This window comes from Pan paniscus, chromosome 20, assembly GCF_029289425.2.
Source record: "Pan paniscus chromosome 20, NHGRI_mPanPan1-v2.0_pri, whole genome shotgun sequence".
Classification (NCBI taxonomy): Eukaryota; Metazoa; Chordata; class Mammalia; order Primates; family Hominidae; genus Pan; species Pan paniscus.
The window spans coordinates 11,240,852-11,253,806 of NC_073269.2; the positions used below are offsets into that span (position 1 = coordinate 11,240,852).

General features: G+C 47.4%; 1 protein-coding gene across 1 annotated transcript in view; it reads left to right on the forward strand.

Moving 5' to 3' along the window:
• VAV1 (vav guanine nucleotide exchange factor 1) overlaps window positions 1-12,955 on the forward strand; it is an 86,142-nt gene that overhangs the window by 54,964 nt on the left and 18,223 nt on the right. Inside the window, exons 12-21 of the mRNA XM_034944953.4 lie at window positions 24-110; window positions 217-302; window positions 1,188-1,320; window positions 3,489-3,598; window positions 4,346-4,447; window positions 4,690-4,787; window positions 4,873-4,895; window positions 5,070-5,115; window positions 7,583-7,719; window positions 8,149-8,214. Coding sequence (XP_034800844.1) covers window positions 24-110; window positions 217-302; window positions 1,188-1,320; window positions 3,489-3,598; window positions 4,346-4,447; window positions 4,690-4,787; window positions 4,873-4,895; window positions 5,070-5,115; window positions 7,583-7,719; window positions 8,149-8,214 — 888 coding nt within the window. The remainder of the gene's footprint in view (window positions 1-23; window positions 111-216; window positions 303-1,187; window positions 1,321-3,488; window positions 3,599-4,345; window positions 4,448-4,689; window positions 4,788-4,872; window positions 4,896-5,069; window positions 5,116-7,582; window positions 7,720-8,148; window positions 8,215-12,955) is intronic.

Consider the following 12,955-nt stretch of genomic DNA (forward strand, 5'->3'; position numbering starts at 1 on the left):
GTTCACCCCTGCCCCCTCCCCAGGACCTGGCTCAGTGCGTGAACGAGGTCAAGCGAGACAACGAGACACTGCGGCAGATCACCAATTTCCAGCTGTCCATTGAGAACCTGGTGAGGCGGTGGAGCCGGGTGGGCCAGGGGTGTGGCCACGTGGGGAGAGTGTGTGTCTGGCTCCTTTCTTGGGAGACCCTTGCTAGACCCCCTGCCTACTGCATAGGACCAGTCTCTGGCTCACTATGGCCGGCCCAAGATCGACGGGGAACTCAAGATCACCTCGGTGGAACGGCGCTCCAAGATGGACAGGTGGGTGGAGTCAACATGGATCTGGGATGGAGCCTGGGCAAAGGGGTGGGACCAGGCTCCTAGATGGGCAGGTGGGTGGAGTCAACACAGATCTGGGTGGAGCCTGGGCAGGGGCGGGGCCGGGCTTCTAGATGGACAGGTGGGTGGAGTCGACATAGATCTGGAGCAGAGCCTGGGCAGGGGCGGAGCCAGGCTTCTAGATAGGCAGATGGGTGGAGTCAACACAGATCTGGGAGGAGCCTGGGCAGGGATGGTGCCAGGCTCCTAGATGAGCAGGTGGGTGGAGTCAACACAGATCTGGGTGGAGCCTGGGCAAGGTGGGGGCCAGGCTCCTAGATGGGTAGGTGAGTGGAGCAAACCATATCTGTGGTGGAGCCTGGGTAGGGATGGGGCCAGGTTTCTAGATAGGCAGTTGGGTGGAGTCAACATAGGTCTGGGGAAGAGCCTGGATAGGGGCGTGGCCAGGTTCCTAGATGGACAGGTGGGTGGAGCCAACACAGATCTGGGGTGGAGCCTGGGTAGGGGTGGGGCCAGGTTCTTATGTAGACTTGTAGGTGGAATTAAGATGAATTTGGGGAGGGACCTGAGTGGGGGTGAGGCAAGATTTCTAGACAGACAGGTGGTAGACCCATCCAGAGAAGGCGGTGGAGCCTTGTTGGACAGGCAGGACAGGGCCAGCGAGGGGTATGGGTGGAGCGAAGACTGACAGGCAGTAGGGCCAACGCGGCTCACGTGGGTGAAGTCAGGATGGACAGGTGGGCATGGCCAAGTTGGCCAAGGAGGAGGAGAAGGGCAGGGTGGGACCAGGATGTGGAGGAACTGGTCAGAGGGCTGATGGGGACAGTTGGGAAGAGCCAGACAGGAATGCATTATCCATCCTTCCAGGTATGCCTTCCTGCTCGACAAAGCTCTACTCATCTGTAAGCGCCGGGGAGACTCCTATGACCTCAAGGACTTTGTAAACCTGCACAGCTTCCAGGTTCGGGATGACTCTTCAGGAGACCGAGACAACAAGAAGGTGGGGCTTTGACGCCGGAACTATGGGGTCCTCCACGCAGTCGGCAGCTTAGCCCTCTCCACTTGGGCATGTGCCTGTTTGCCAGACTACATCTACATGGAAGTGTGTGTTAATCCACTCAACAGGTGTTTTTTGTTTGTTTGGTTTTGTTTTGTTTTTTAAGATGGAGTCTCGCTCTGTTGCCAGGCCGGAGTGCAGTGGCACAATCTCGGCTCACCGCAACCTCCGCCTCCTGGGTTCAAGCGATTCTCCTGGCTCAGTCTCCCGAGTAGCTGGGACTACAGGCACACACCACCACGCCCAGCTAATCTTTGTAGTTTTGGTAGAGACAGGGTTTCACCATGTTGGCCAGGATGGTCTCGATCTCTTGACCCCGTGATCCACCTGCCTCGGCCTCCCAAAGTGCTGGGATTATAAGCGTGAGCCCACTCAACAGTTTTTAAATTGAGCACCCACTATATCCAGGGCACTCTTCTAGGCACTAGGACTAAAATGGAAAGCAAAACAGAATTTTCATTTTGTTTGTTTGTTGGTTTGTTTTTGAGACAGTCTCACTCTGTCGTTCAGGCTGGAATGCAGTGGCACGGTCTTGGCTCACTGCAACCTCTGGCTCCCAGGTTCAAGCAATTCTCCTGCCTCAGCCTCCCGAGTAGCTGGGATTACGGGCACCCACCACCATGCCCAGCTAAATTTTGTATTTTTAGTAGAGACGAGGTTTCACCATGTTGGCCAGGCTGGTCTCAAATTCCTGACCTCAAGTGACCTGCCCATCTTGGCCTCCCAAAGTGCTGAGATTACAAGCGTGAGCCACTGTGCCTGGCTTATTTTATTTCTTATATGGTACTTGCGTTCTTATGGGATGCTTTCTACAAAGAAAATAAAGTAGGTGGCTGGGTGCAGTGGCTCATGCCTGTAATCCCAGTACTTTGGGAGGCCGAGGTGGGAGAATTGCTTGAGCCCAGGAGTTTGAGATCAGCCTGGGCAACATAGGGAGATCCCCGTCTCTACAAAACATAAAAAAAAATTTAGCTGGGCTTGGTGGCACATGCCTGTAGCCCTAGCTACATGGGAGGCTGAGGTGGGAGGATCGCCTGTGGCTAGGAGTTGGAGGCTGCAGAGAGCTATGATTGCACTACAGCTAGGACCACAGAGTGAGATCCTGTCTCTATTAAAAAATAAATGAATGAAACAGGAGATGTGGCTGTGGTAGCTGAGGGTGGGAGGGGGAGCTATCTTACCTCCATTGTTCAGGGACATCCTCTGTGGAAGTGACATTTAAGCTGAGACCCCTCTCCCTCTCGGCTCTTCCTTACTTCCTTCTGCTTTTTCTCCTGTGAACTCTTCCGTTCGCTTCAGTTTTTGCCCTGGAGTTCCCCCCTGTGCTCTGGTCTGTGGCTTCTCTATTTCTTTTTTTGAGACGGAGCCTCACTCTGTCACCAGGCTGGAGTGCAGAGGCATGATCTCGGCTCACTGCAACCTCCGCCTCCTGAGTTCAAGAGATTCTCCTACCTCAGCCTCCTGAGTAGCTGGGATTACAGGTGCCCGCCACCACGCCCGGCTAATTTTTTTGTATTTTTAGTAGAGACGGAGTTTCACCACATTGGTCAGGCTGGTCTCGAACTCCTGACCTCGTGATCCGCCCACCTCAGCCTCCCAAAGTGCTGGGATTACAGGTGTGAGCCACCGCGCCTGGCTGGCTTCTCTATTTCTCAACCTGTGCCTCCCTCGAGGAGCCAGTTGCTGTCTTGTAACTGCCTGCTTACAGCATCCGTCTCTCCTACCAGGCTGGAGCTCTGGGGACCACATCCTATTCACTGCTCTGTCCCCAGCTCCTAGCAGTGTCTGTTTCTCAGCAGATGCTGCACCAATGCTTTGTTGAACCGAAAAATCGATGATGAGTGACATGCTGTGTCTGGTGTGTGCTTCTGCAAAGGGAAGTGTGTGTGTGTGTGTGTGTGCATGTGCACGCCTGCCTGTGTGGTTTTGGGTTTATGGTTGTGTATTTGGATATCCTAGAAAGCCCTTTTACAAGGATATCCATGCATGGTGCTAGGGGCATAGAGACTGTCATGGGCTTGCCTGTTCCCTACAGAGGGAGGGGTGGGTGGGTGTGTGCTCCCACCCTCTGCGGGGGCAGTGCCTTCAGTCTGAGCCCTGCTTCCCTGCAGTGGAGCCACATGTTCCTCCTGATCGAGGACCAAGGTGCCCAGGGCTATGAGCTGTTCTTCAAGACAAGAGAATTGAAGAAGAAGTGGATGGAGCAGTTTGAGATGGCCATGTGAGTCCCCGCCTTCCTCCCTCTTTCTGTCCGCAGAGGGGCAGGGGCTGGGAAGGAGGAACGTGCTCTAGTCCCTACTCTGTCCTGACATGCCATGGGACCACTCTGAACCACAGTCTCTTCATTTGGGAAATAAGAGGGACGGGCCCAAGGCTGTCTTCATCCTTGGAATGCAGGGGTTGTGTGCAAGCTTCAGTTACCAGCCCAGACTCTTCTCCTCTCCTCCTCCTCTTTCTTGTTCTCCTCTCCTCTTCCTCCTCCTCCTCCCTTTCCTCCTCTTCCTCTTCTTCCTTTTCCTCCTCCTCCTTCTTCCCCTCTTCCTCCTCTTCCACTTTTGTCTCCTCTTTCTCCTTTTTATGTGAGGCAAAATTCCAACAACAAAAATCTAACAATTTCGAAGTGTACGATCGCATGGCATTTTGTACACTAACAGCGTTGTGCAACCATCACCTCTATCCAGTTTCAAAACCTTTTCATCAGCCCAAAGGAGACCTCATACCCATTAAGCATTCACTCCCAATTCCCCGCTCTCGCAGCCCCTGGAAACTCCTAGCCTGCTTTCTCTTTCTCCCAATGTGCATGGCAGCACGATTCAGTGTGGCCGAAGGGTGAAAACGACCCAAACGTCAATCAATGGATGAGTGGACACGCAAAACGTGGTCTGTTCATACCATGGAATAGTATTCAGCCATAAAAAGGAATAAAATACTGACCTTCCTTTTTTTTTTTTAAATTTTCCCCTGCCAGCTCCAACATCTATCCGGAGAATGCCACCGCCAACGGGCATGACTTCCAGATGTTCTCCTTTGAGGAGACCACGTCCTGCAAGGCCTGTCAGATGCTGCTTAGGTGAGAATCTGGGAGGAGGGTCCTGCATACCGGACTTGGTCATCAGTTCCTTGCTAGAGAAGATGCCCTAGTAATTGGTTCCCTAAATTGAGAGATGGGGGAGTCCCTACTTTGATCTTCTGCTTCTCCGTCACTCTCCTGATCTAAAGAGAACCCAAGGGGTCCCTTTATGTTTTTAGCAGAATATTTGGCCCTGTCTGTAAAGGTCACTCACTCTTCTTTATGTGTTCCCTGCATCTCAGAGGTACCTTCTATCAGGGCTACCGCTGCCATCGGTGCCGGGCATCTGCACACAAGGAGTGTCTGGGGAGGGTCCCTCCATGTGGCCGACATGGGCAAGGTACGAGTGGGAGGGAGGCTGGGAGGTGAGCTTGGTTCTCTTTGGAGGATTTCCCGTTCTCACCATTTCCTTTACCCTCCCGTAGATTTCCCAGGAACTATGAAGAAGGTAAGACTTTCCCGTGGTCCTTCCTGTGTACCGCAAATAATGGGCAACAGCGCGGGGAGGACCCAGGACATCCCGGAACTGGGCAGGATCCTTTGTGGGGTGAGGACAGTAAGGGGGCCTACAAGCCCCCAGGCTGGGCATAGGTAGACAGGCTTTCTTTGTTTCTCCTTCCAGGACAAACTACATCGCAGGGCTCAGGACAAAAAGAGGAATGAGCTGGGTGAGTTGGCAGGGGTTGCTGTGTGGGGGCGGGAGGAAAATTCATCTCTTGATGTTGACCCAGGGACAGATCTCCATAATCATATTGACAGCCACATTGGGCTGGGTGCAATAGCTCACACCTGTAATCCCAACAATTTGGGAGGCCAAGGCGGGAGGATTGCTTGAAGTCAGGTGCACACCACCACGCCTAGCTAATTTTTTTTTTTTTTTAAATAGAGATGAGGTCTTGCTACGTTGCCCAGCCATACTGTATAAATTAAATCATACGGTATGTGCTTATTTTAATTAATTAATTTATTTATTTCTGGAGATGGAGTCTTGCTGTGTCGCCCAGGCTGGAGTGCAGTGGTGCGATCTTGGCTCACTACAACCTCCACCTCCCAAGTTCAAGCGATTCTCCTGCCTCAGCCTCCCAAGTAGCTGGGATTACAGGCACATGTCACCACGCTCGGCTAATTTTTGTATTTTTAGTAAAGACGGGGTTTCACCATGTTGGGCAGGCTGGTCTCGAACTCTTGACCTCAGGTGATCTGCCTGCTCAGCCTCCCAAAGTGCTGGGATTACAAGCGTGAGCCACTGTGCCCAGCCTTAATTTTAAAAAATTTAAAAATATATGTATTTTATTAAATATATAATAATTTATTATTTAATAATATATTAATATTTAATTAATATAATATAGTAATTAATAATATACTATAATAATATATAAAATATATATTAAATAATATATATTTATTAAAAATATATTATATGTATATATAATATATCTTTTTTTTATTTTTAGAGGCAGGGTCTTGCTCTGTATCCCAGGCTGGAGTGCAGAGGCAGGAGTGTTCCACTTATATGCCATTTATATGACATACAAATATATAACATAAGTCAGGTGTGGTGGTTCATGTCTGTGATCCCAGCACTTTGAGAGGCCAAGGCCATGAGTTTGAGACAAGCCTGGGCAACATAACGAGACCCTGTGTCTACAAAAACATTTAAAAAAATTAGCGGGGTTCTTGCTTGAGCCCAGGAGTTCAAGGTTGCAGTGAGCCATGATCACGCCACTGCACGCCAACCTGGGCAACAGAGCAAGATCCTGTTTCAAAAAAATAAAAAAATAAACATATGAAATCTATGAATGGGTATGTTTTCTCCTTATTATTACTTACTATGTAATTAGCAATAGTCAGCTTTCTTAGCAAGAGTCAAAATTAGAAACAACCCGTGTCCTTTGTACAATAGAATATATATATGTGTGTATATATATATATATATATACACACACACGTATTTTATTGAGAGAGGAAATACATACTTTAAGGTATGTAAAAATCAATAAATCTTAAGTATATTACTTAATACATTTTTATCCATGCAACCAACAATCAAATAAAAATATAGAACATTTCCATCCCTCCAGAACTGCACTGTGTAATATAAATTAATTAAAATGAAATCACCTTAAAAATTTTTTTGCTCACATTAGCCTTGAAGTTCTCAATAATGGCCTGTGGCTAGTTGCTACCATATTGGACATATCCATCACCACAGAAAGTTTTGTCAGAAAGCACTGCTACTCACCTATCTCCCATAGGGAACCACTGTCTGACCTCTATCACCATAGATTAATTTTGCCTGCTCTTGAGTTTTCTATAAATAAAATCATACAGTACATGCTTATTTCATCTGGTTTCTTTTATCTGACGTAATGATGGTGAGATGCATTGATGTGATTGCCTGTAGCAATAGCTTGTTCCTTTTCATTGTTGTATAGTATTCCATTATGTGATGATATCACAATTTGTTTATTGATTGATCAACCTATTGAGGACATTTGGTTGGTTGCCAGTTTTTGGATATTGTGAATAAAGCTGCAACTTTTGAAGGACTTTTTTTTTTGTTATTTGTTTTTTTGTTTAGTTTTGTTTTGAGACAGAGTCTCACTCCATCGCCCAGGCTGGAGTGCAGTGGCATGATCTCAGCTCACTGAAACCTCTGCCTCCTGGGAGTTCAAGTGATTCTCCTGCCTCAGCCTCCCAAGTAGCTGGGATTGCAGGTGCCTGCCACCACACCCGGCTAATTTCTGTAGTTTTAGTAGAGATGGGGTTTCACCACATTGGCCAGTCTGGTCTCGAACTCCTGACCTCAGGTGATCTTCCCGCCTCGGCCTCCCAAAGTGCTGGGATTACAGACATGAGCCACCTTGCCCAGCCAGGACACATGTTTTCATTTCTCTTGGGTTGCTGGGTTACAGAGTAGATACAATGTTTAGCTTCAGTAGATATTGCCAAATAGTTTTCCAAAGAGTATCCCCACCAGCAATGAGTGAGAATTCCAGTTGCTCCACGTCCTTGTCAACACTTAGTATTGCCAGTCTAAAAAGAAAAATTTTAGCCATTCTCGTGGGTGGCAAGATTCAGGGTTGAAAGTTGACTGCCAACCACCCTGTACTCCTGTACCCTGTCCTCCAGGTCTGCCCAAGATGGAGGTGTTTCAGGAATACTACGGGCTTCCTCCACCCCCTGGAGCCATTGGACCCTTTCTACGGCTCAACCCTGGAGACATTGTGGAGCTCACGAAGGCTGAGGCTGAACAGAACTGGTGGGAGGTACAGGCTGGGGCCACAGGAGTGATGGGGTGGGACCCAAGTGTAGGGTTATGGATTCATGTGGTCTCAGGGAGTTGGGTCATAGTTCCACCATGCTCTGGAGGTGATGCCTGGGGAGTGGGGTAGGTAGACTGAGATTTCCGGGCATGGCTTTTCTGAGCGGGCCATCTTCCCAGGAAGTTAATACTCATTATCACCTCTCTGGGCTCTCCAGGCCATCCTGAGATAGATGGACAAGCAGAGTGACCATTGAGCAGAGAGATGGACACACACACACACACACACACACACATGCACACGAGTGATGGGGCAGGATACACGTGTAGGGTTATGGGTTTAGATGGCAGGTGGGGTTATGGGTTTAGATGGCAGGTGGGGTTATGGATCCTATAACCTCTCTGTTCCTGTTTTTGTCTCCTGGGTGTTTAGGGCAGAAATACATCTACTAATGAAATTGGCTGGTTTCCTTGTAACAGGGTGAAGCCCTATGTCCATGTGAGTGCCTCAAGTCTGAATGGAACAAGGGCAAGGGGTCCAGGGCGGGTCCTGGGAGGATGGACAGACTTGGAAAGACACCCCTGGAGTTGGGGAGGGGGCTGCCCATCATGGCAGGTCTTTCTCTAACTCAAGGCTTCACCCACCCCACCAACTGAGCCCAGAGAGGGGCCACACTGGAAACAATGATTGATCTTTTTCTCCTTGATCATTTTTGTGTAAAGGTCCTTTCCTTCCTACATGGGTATGGTAGGGAGGAAGGAGCAGGGACCTAGAAGGTGGGCCTGCCCCTTGCTTCCTTCTGAGACACCAAATTGAGTTCTGTGGGAGCACTGTGGCCTCCATTGCCTGTGTCCTTGCCCTGCTCCTGGTGGACACACCTGTCCACTCCAGCCTCTGCTGTTCTTCCAGTGTTCTCTGCTTGATGGACCCCTTGCTCTTCATGATGACTTCAGATCTCTCCCTCTCTCCCCAACTTCAGACGCCCCCTACCTCATTCACAGCAAATGACCCCACTGTCCACTTCACAGCCTGCAGAGGGAAATTCTCTCCAGTGCTGGTTTTAACTTTATATTATTTCAGACTTCTAGCAAAGCTATGAGAATAATGCAAAGAGCTCCTGTGTAGCCTTTACCCAGTTTCATCAGTTCTGTTAATGTTTTGTTCCATTTGCTCTGTCATTTCCTCTCTCTACCCACACATAGTATTTATTTTTCCTGGAAGAGTTAAAAGTGAGTTTGCAGATGACGTTCCCCTTTACTCCTAAATACTTCTTAAGAGCAAGAGCCTTCTCATACATAACCAGAGCAAGATTTTAAAAGACACAAAATTCAACATTGACATTATACTATTATTTAATTCATAGTCTGTATTTAAATGTTGTCAATTTCCCCAAAAATTTTATCAAAAATTTTTTTGTTCCTATGGTTTCTCCACTGTCAAGTTACAATAGGAGTTTCCAACCCCATCATTCTTTCCAAATTTATTAGCTGGTGTTCTGCTGCAAGGAAGAGCTGTCCTTTCTGCCCTCATCTGTCTGTCTGTCTGTCTATCTATCTATCTATGCATCCATCTATCATTTATCTATATATCATCTATCTATTTACCTATCATCTATTTGCGTATCACCTATCTACCCATCTATTATCTATCTAGCTATCTAGCTATCTATATCATCATCATCATCAATCTTTTATCTATTTACCTATCATCTATCCGTCTATTCGTCATCTACATATTATCTATCTATCTATCTATCTATCTATCTATCTATCTATATGTCTATCTATCCATGTACCTACCCATCAATCCATCCATTCATCAATCAGTTCTTCTATCCATCCATCCATCCATCCATCCATCCATCCATCTATCATCTATCTACTTATCAATACATTCATGATCTATTCATCCACCTATCATTTATCTATGTATCATCTGTCTATGTATTATCTATCATCTATCTATTCACCGATCATCTCTCTGCCTATTTTTCACCTACCGATCTAACCATCTATCATCTGTCTATTACCTATTTATTATCATTTCTCTCTCATCTATTCATTTATCATTTATCCATCACCTGTCTGTTTATCATCTATCATCTTTCCATCTATCTATTACCTGTTTATCCATCATCCATCTATTCTATCTATCTATCTCTTAATTTTTTGTTTTAGAGAGAGGGTCTCATTCTGTCACCTAGGCTGGAGTGCAATGGTGTGATTTTAACTCACTGCAGCCTTGACCTCCTGGGCTCAAGCAATCCTCCCACCTCACCCTCCTGAGTAGCTGGGACCACAGATGCAAGCCATTATGCTCAGCTTTATTTATTTATTTATTTATTTAAGATGGAGTTTCACTCTTGTTTCCCAGGCTGGAGTGCAGTGGGGTGATCTCGGCTCATTGCAACCTCCGCCTTCCGGTTTCAAGCGATTCTCCTGCCTTAGCCTCCTGAGTAGCTAGGATTACAGGCGCCTGCCACCACATCTGGCTAAGTTTTGTATTTTTAGTAGAGATGGAGTTTCATCATGTTGGTCAGGCTGGTCTCGAACTCCTGACCTTGTGATCCGCCAGCTTCAGCCTCCCAAAGTGTTGGGATTACAGGTGTGAGCCACTGCACCCAGCTGCATCTGTTTTTTTGTGTGTGATTTTTTTTTTTTTAGAGATAGGGTCTCACTATGTTGTCCAGGCTGGTCTTGAACTCCTGGGCTCAAGCAATCCTCTCATAGAACATCCTTGTCTTTTTTCTTTTAAAAAATTGAGGTGAAATTTGCACAACATAAAACTCACCATTACAATGAAAAATTCAGAATACTGAGTAGCTGAGATTACAGGCATGCACCACCACACCTGGCTAATTTTTTGTATTTTTAGTAGAGATGGGATTTTACCATGTTGGTCAGGCTGATCTCAAACTCCTGACCTCAAATGATCTGCCTGCCTCGGCCTCCCAAAGTGCTGGGATTACAGGCGTGAGCCACCACGCCCGGCTGGGTATGGCATTTTCTTTTGGAGTGATAAAAATGTTTTAGAACTAGGTAGAGGCGGTGATTCCTCATTCATTTTATTAGTATTATTTTTGATTATGGCAAAATATATAGAACATAAAAGTTAACAATGTAACCTTTTTTTTGGAGACAGGATCTCACTCTGTTGCCCAGGCTGGAGTGCAATGGTGCAATCTTGGCCCACCGCAGCCTCGCCTCCCAGGCTCAGGTGGTCCTCACACTTCCGCCTCCCAAGTAGCTGGGACTACAGGTGCATACCACCATGCCTGGCTAATTTTTTGTATTTTTCGTAGCGATGGGGTTTTGCCATGTTGCCCAGGCTGGTTTTGAACTTCTGGGCCCAAGTGATTCCCCTGCCTCAGCCTCTCAAAGTGCTGGGATTACAGGCCTGAGCTGCCACGCCCGGCCAACATAACCATTTTCTAAGGTACAGTTGAGTGGCATTAAGTACATTCACAGTGTTTTTCCACCATCACCACCATCATCTCCAGAGCACTTTTCATCTTGCAGCACTCTGAACCCATTAAACAGCAACCACCTATTCCCCTCTCCCAGCCCCTGACATTCACATTCTACTCTTGAGCTCTATGGATTTTTCTGTCCTAAGTACCTCACCTAAGTGAAATCATACAGTATTTGTCCTTTGTGTCTAGCTTGTTTCACTTGGCATAATGTATTCAAGGCTCATCCATGTTGTGGAATGTGTCAGAATTTTCTTTTCTTTTTTTTTTTGGTGAAATGGAGTCTCGCTCTGTCACCCAAGCTGGAGAGCAGTGGCGCAATCTCGGCTCACTGCAAGCTCCACTTCCCGGGTTCACACCATTCTCCTGCGTCAGCCTCCCTAGTAGCTGGGACTACAGGCACCCGCCACCATGCCTGGCTAATTTTTTGTATTTTTAGTAGAGACGGGGTTTCACCGTGTTAGCCAGAATGGTCTCGATCTCCTGACCTTGTGTTCCTCCCACCTCGGCTTCCCAAAGTGCTGGGATTACAGGCGTGAGCCACTGCACCCGGCCTTTTTTTATTTTTATTTTTTTGAGATAGAGTGTGGTCCTGTTACCCAGGCTGGAGTGCAGTGGTCGTGTAATTATAACTCACTGCAGCCTCGACCCCCTAAGCTTAAGTGATCCTCCCACTTCAGCTTCCTGAGTAGCTGGGAATACAGGCATGTGCCACCATGCCTGGCTAATTTTTCTACTTTTAAAAAAATTTTTGAGATGGAGTTTCTCTCTTGTTGCCCAGGCTGGAGTGGAATGGTGCAATCTCGGCCCACTGCAACCTCAGCCTCCCGGGTTCAAGTGATTCTCCCGCTTCAGCCTCTCGAGTAGCTGGGATTACAGGCATGCACCACCACACCAAGCTAATTTTTGTATTTTTAGTAGAGACAGGGTTTCACCATGTTGGCCAGGCTGGTCTCGAACTCCTGACCTGAGGTGATTTGCCCGCGTTGGCCTCCCAAAGTGCTGGGAGTACAAGTGTGAGCCACCATGCCCGGCCTAATTTTTGTATTCTTCTGTAGGGACAGGGTTTCATCATGTTGCCCAGGCTGGTCTCGAACTCCTGGGCTCAAGAGACCCACCCTCCTTGGCTTCCCAAAGTGCTAGGATTACAGGCATGAGCCACCGTGCTGGGCAATTTTCTTAATTCTTAAGGCTAATATTCCATGGTATGCATATACCATGTTTTGTTTATCCGTTTTCCTGTCAATGAACAATTGGTTGCTTCAACTTTTGCGTATTGTGAATAAAGCTGCTACAAACATGGGTATGCAAATATCATTTCAAATCCATGCTTTCAATTCCTTTGGGTATATACTCAGAAACAGGACGGCTGGGTCATATGGTAGTGTAGTTCTAGTTTTTAATGTTTTGAGGAACCACCATACTATTTTTCTTTTCTTTTCTTTTCTTTTTTTTTTTTTTGATAGGGAGTTTTGCTCTGTCCCCAGGCTGGAGTGCAATGGAACGATCTTGGCTCACTGCAACCTCCGCTTCCCAGGTTCAAGCAATTCTCCTGCCTCAGCCTTCCAAGTAGCTGGGATTACAGGCATGTGTCACCACGCCCGGCTAATTTTTTGTATTTTTAGTAGAGACGGGGTTTTGCCATGTTGGTCAGACTGGTCTTGAACTCCTGACCTCGTGATCCGCCTGCCTCGGCCTCCCAAAGTGCTGGGATTACAGGCATGAGCCACCGTGTCCGGCACATACTGTTTTTCGTAGTGCACCATTTTC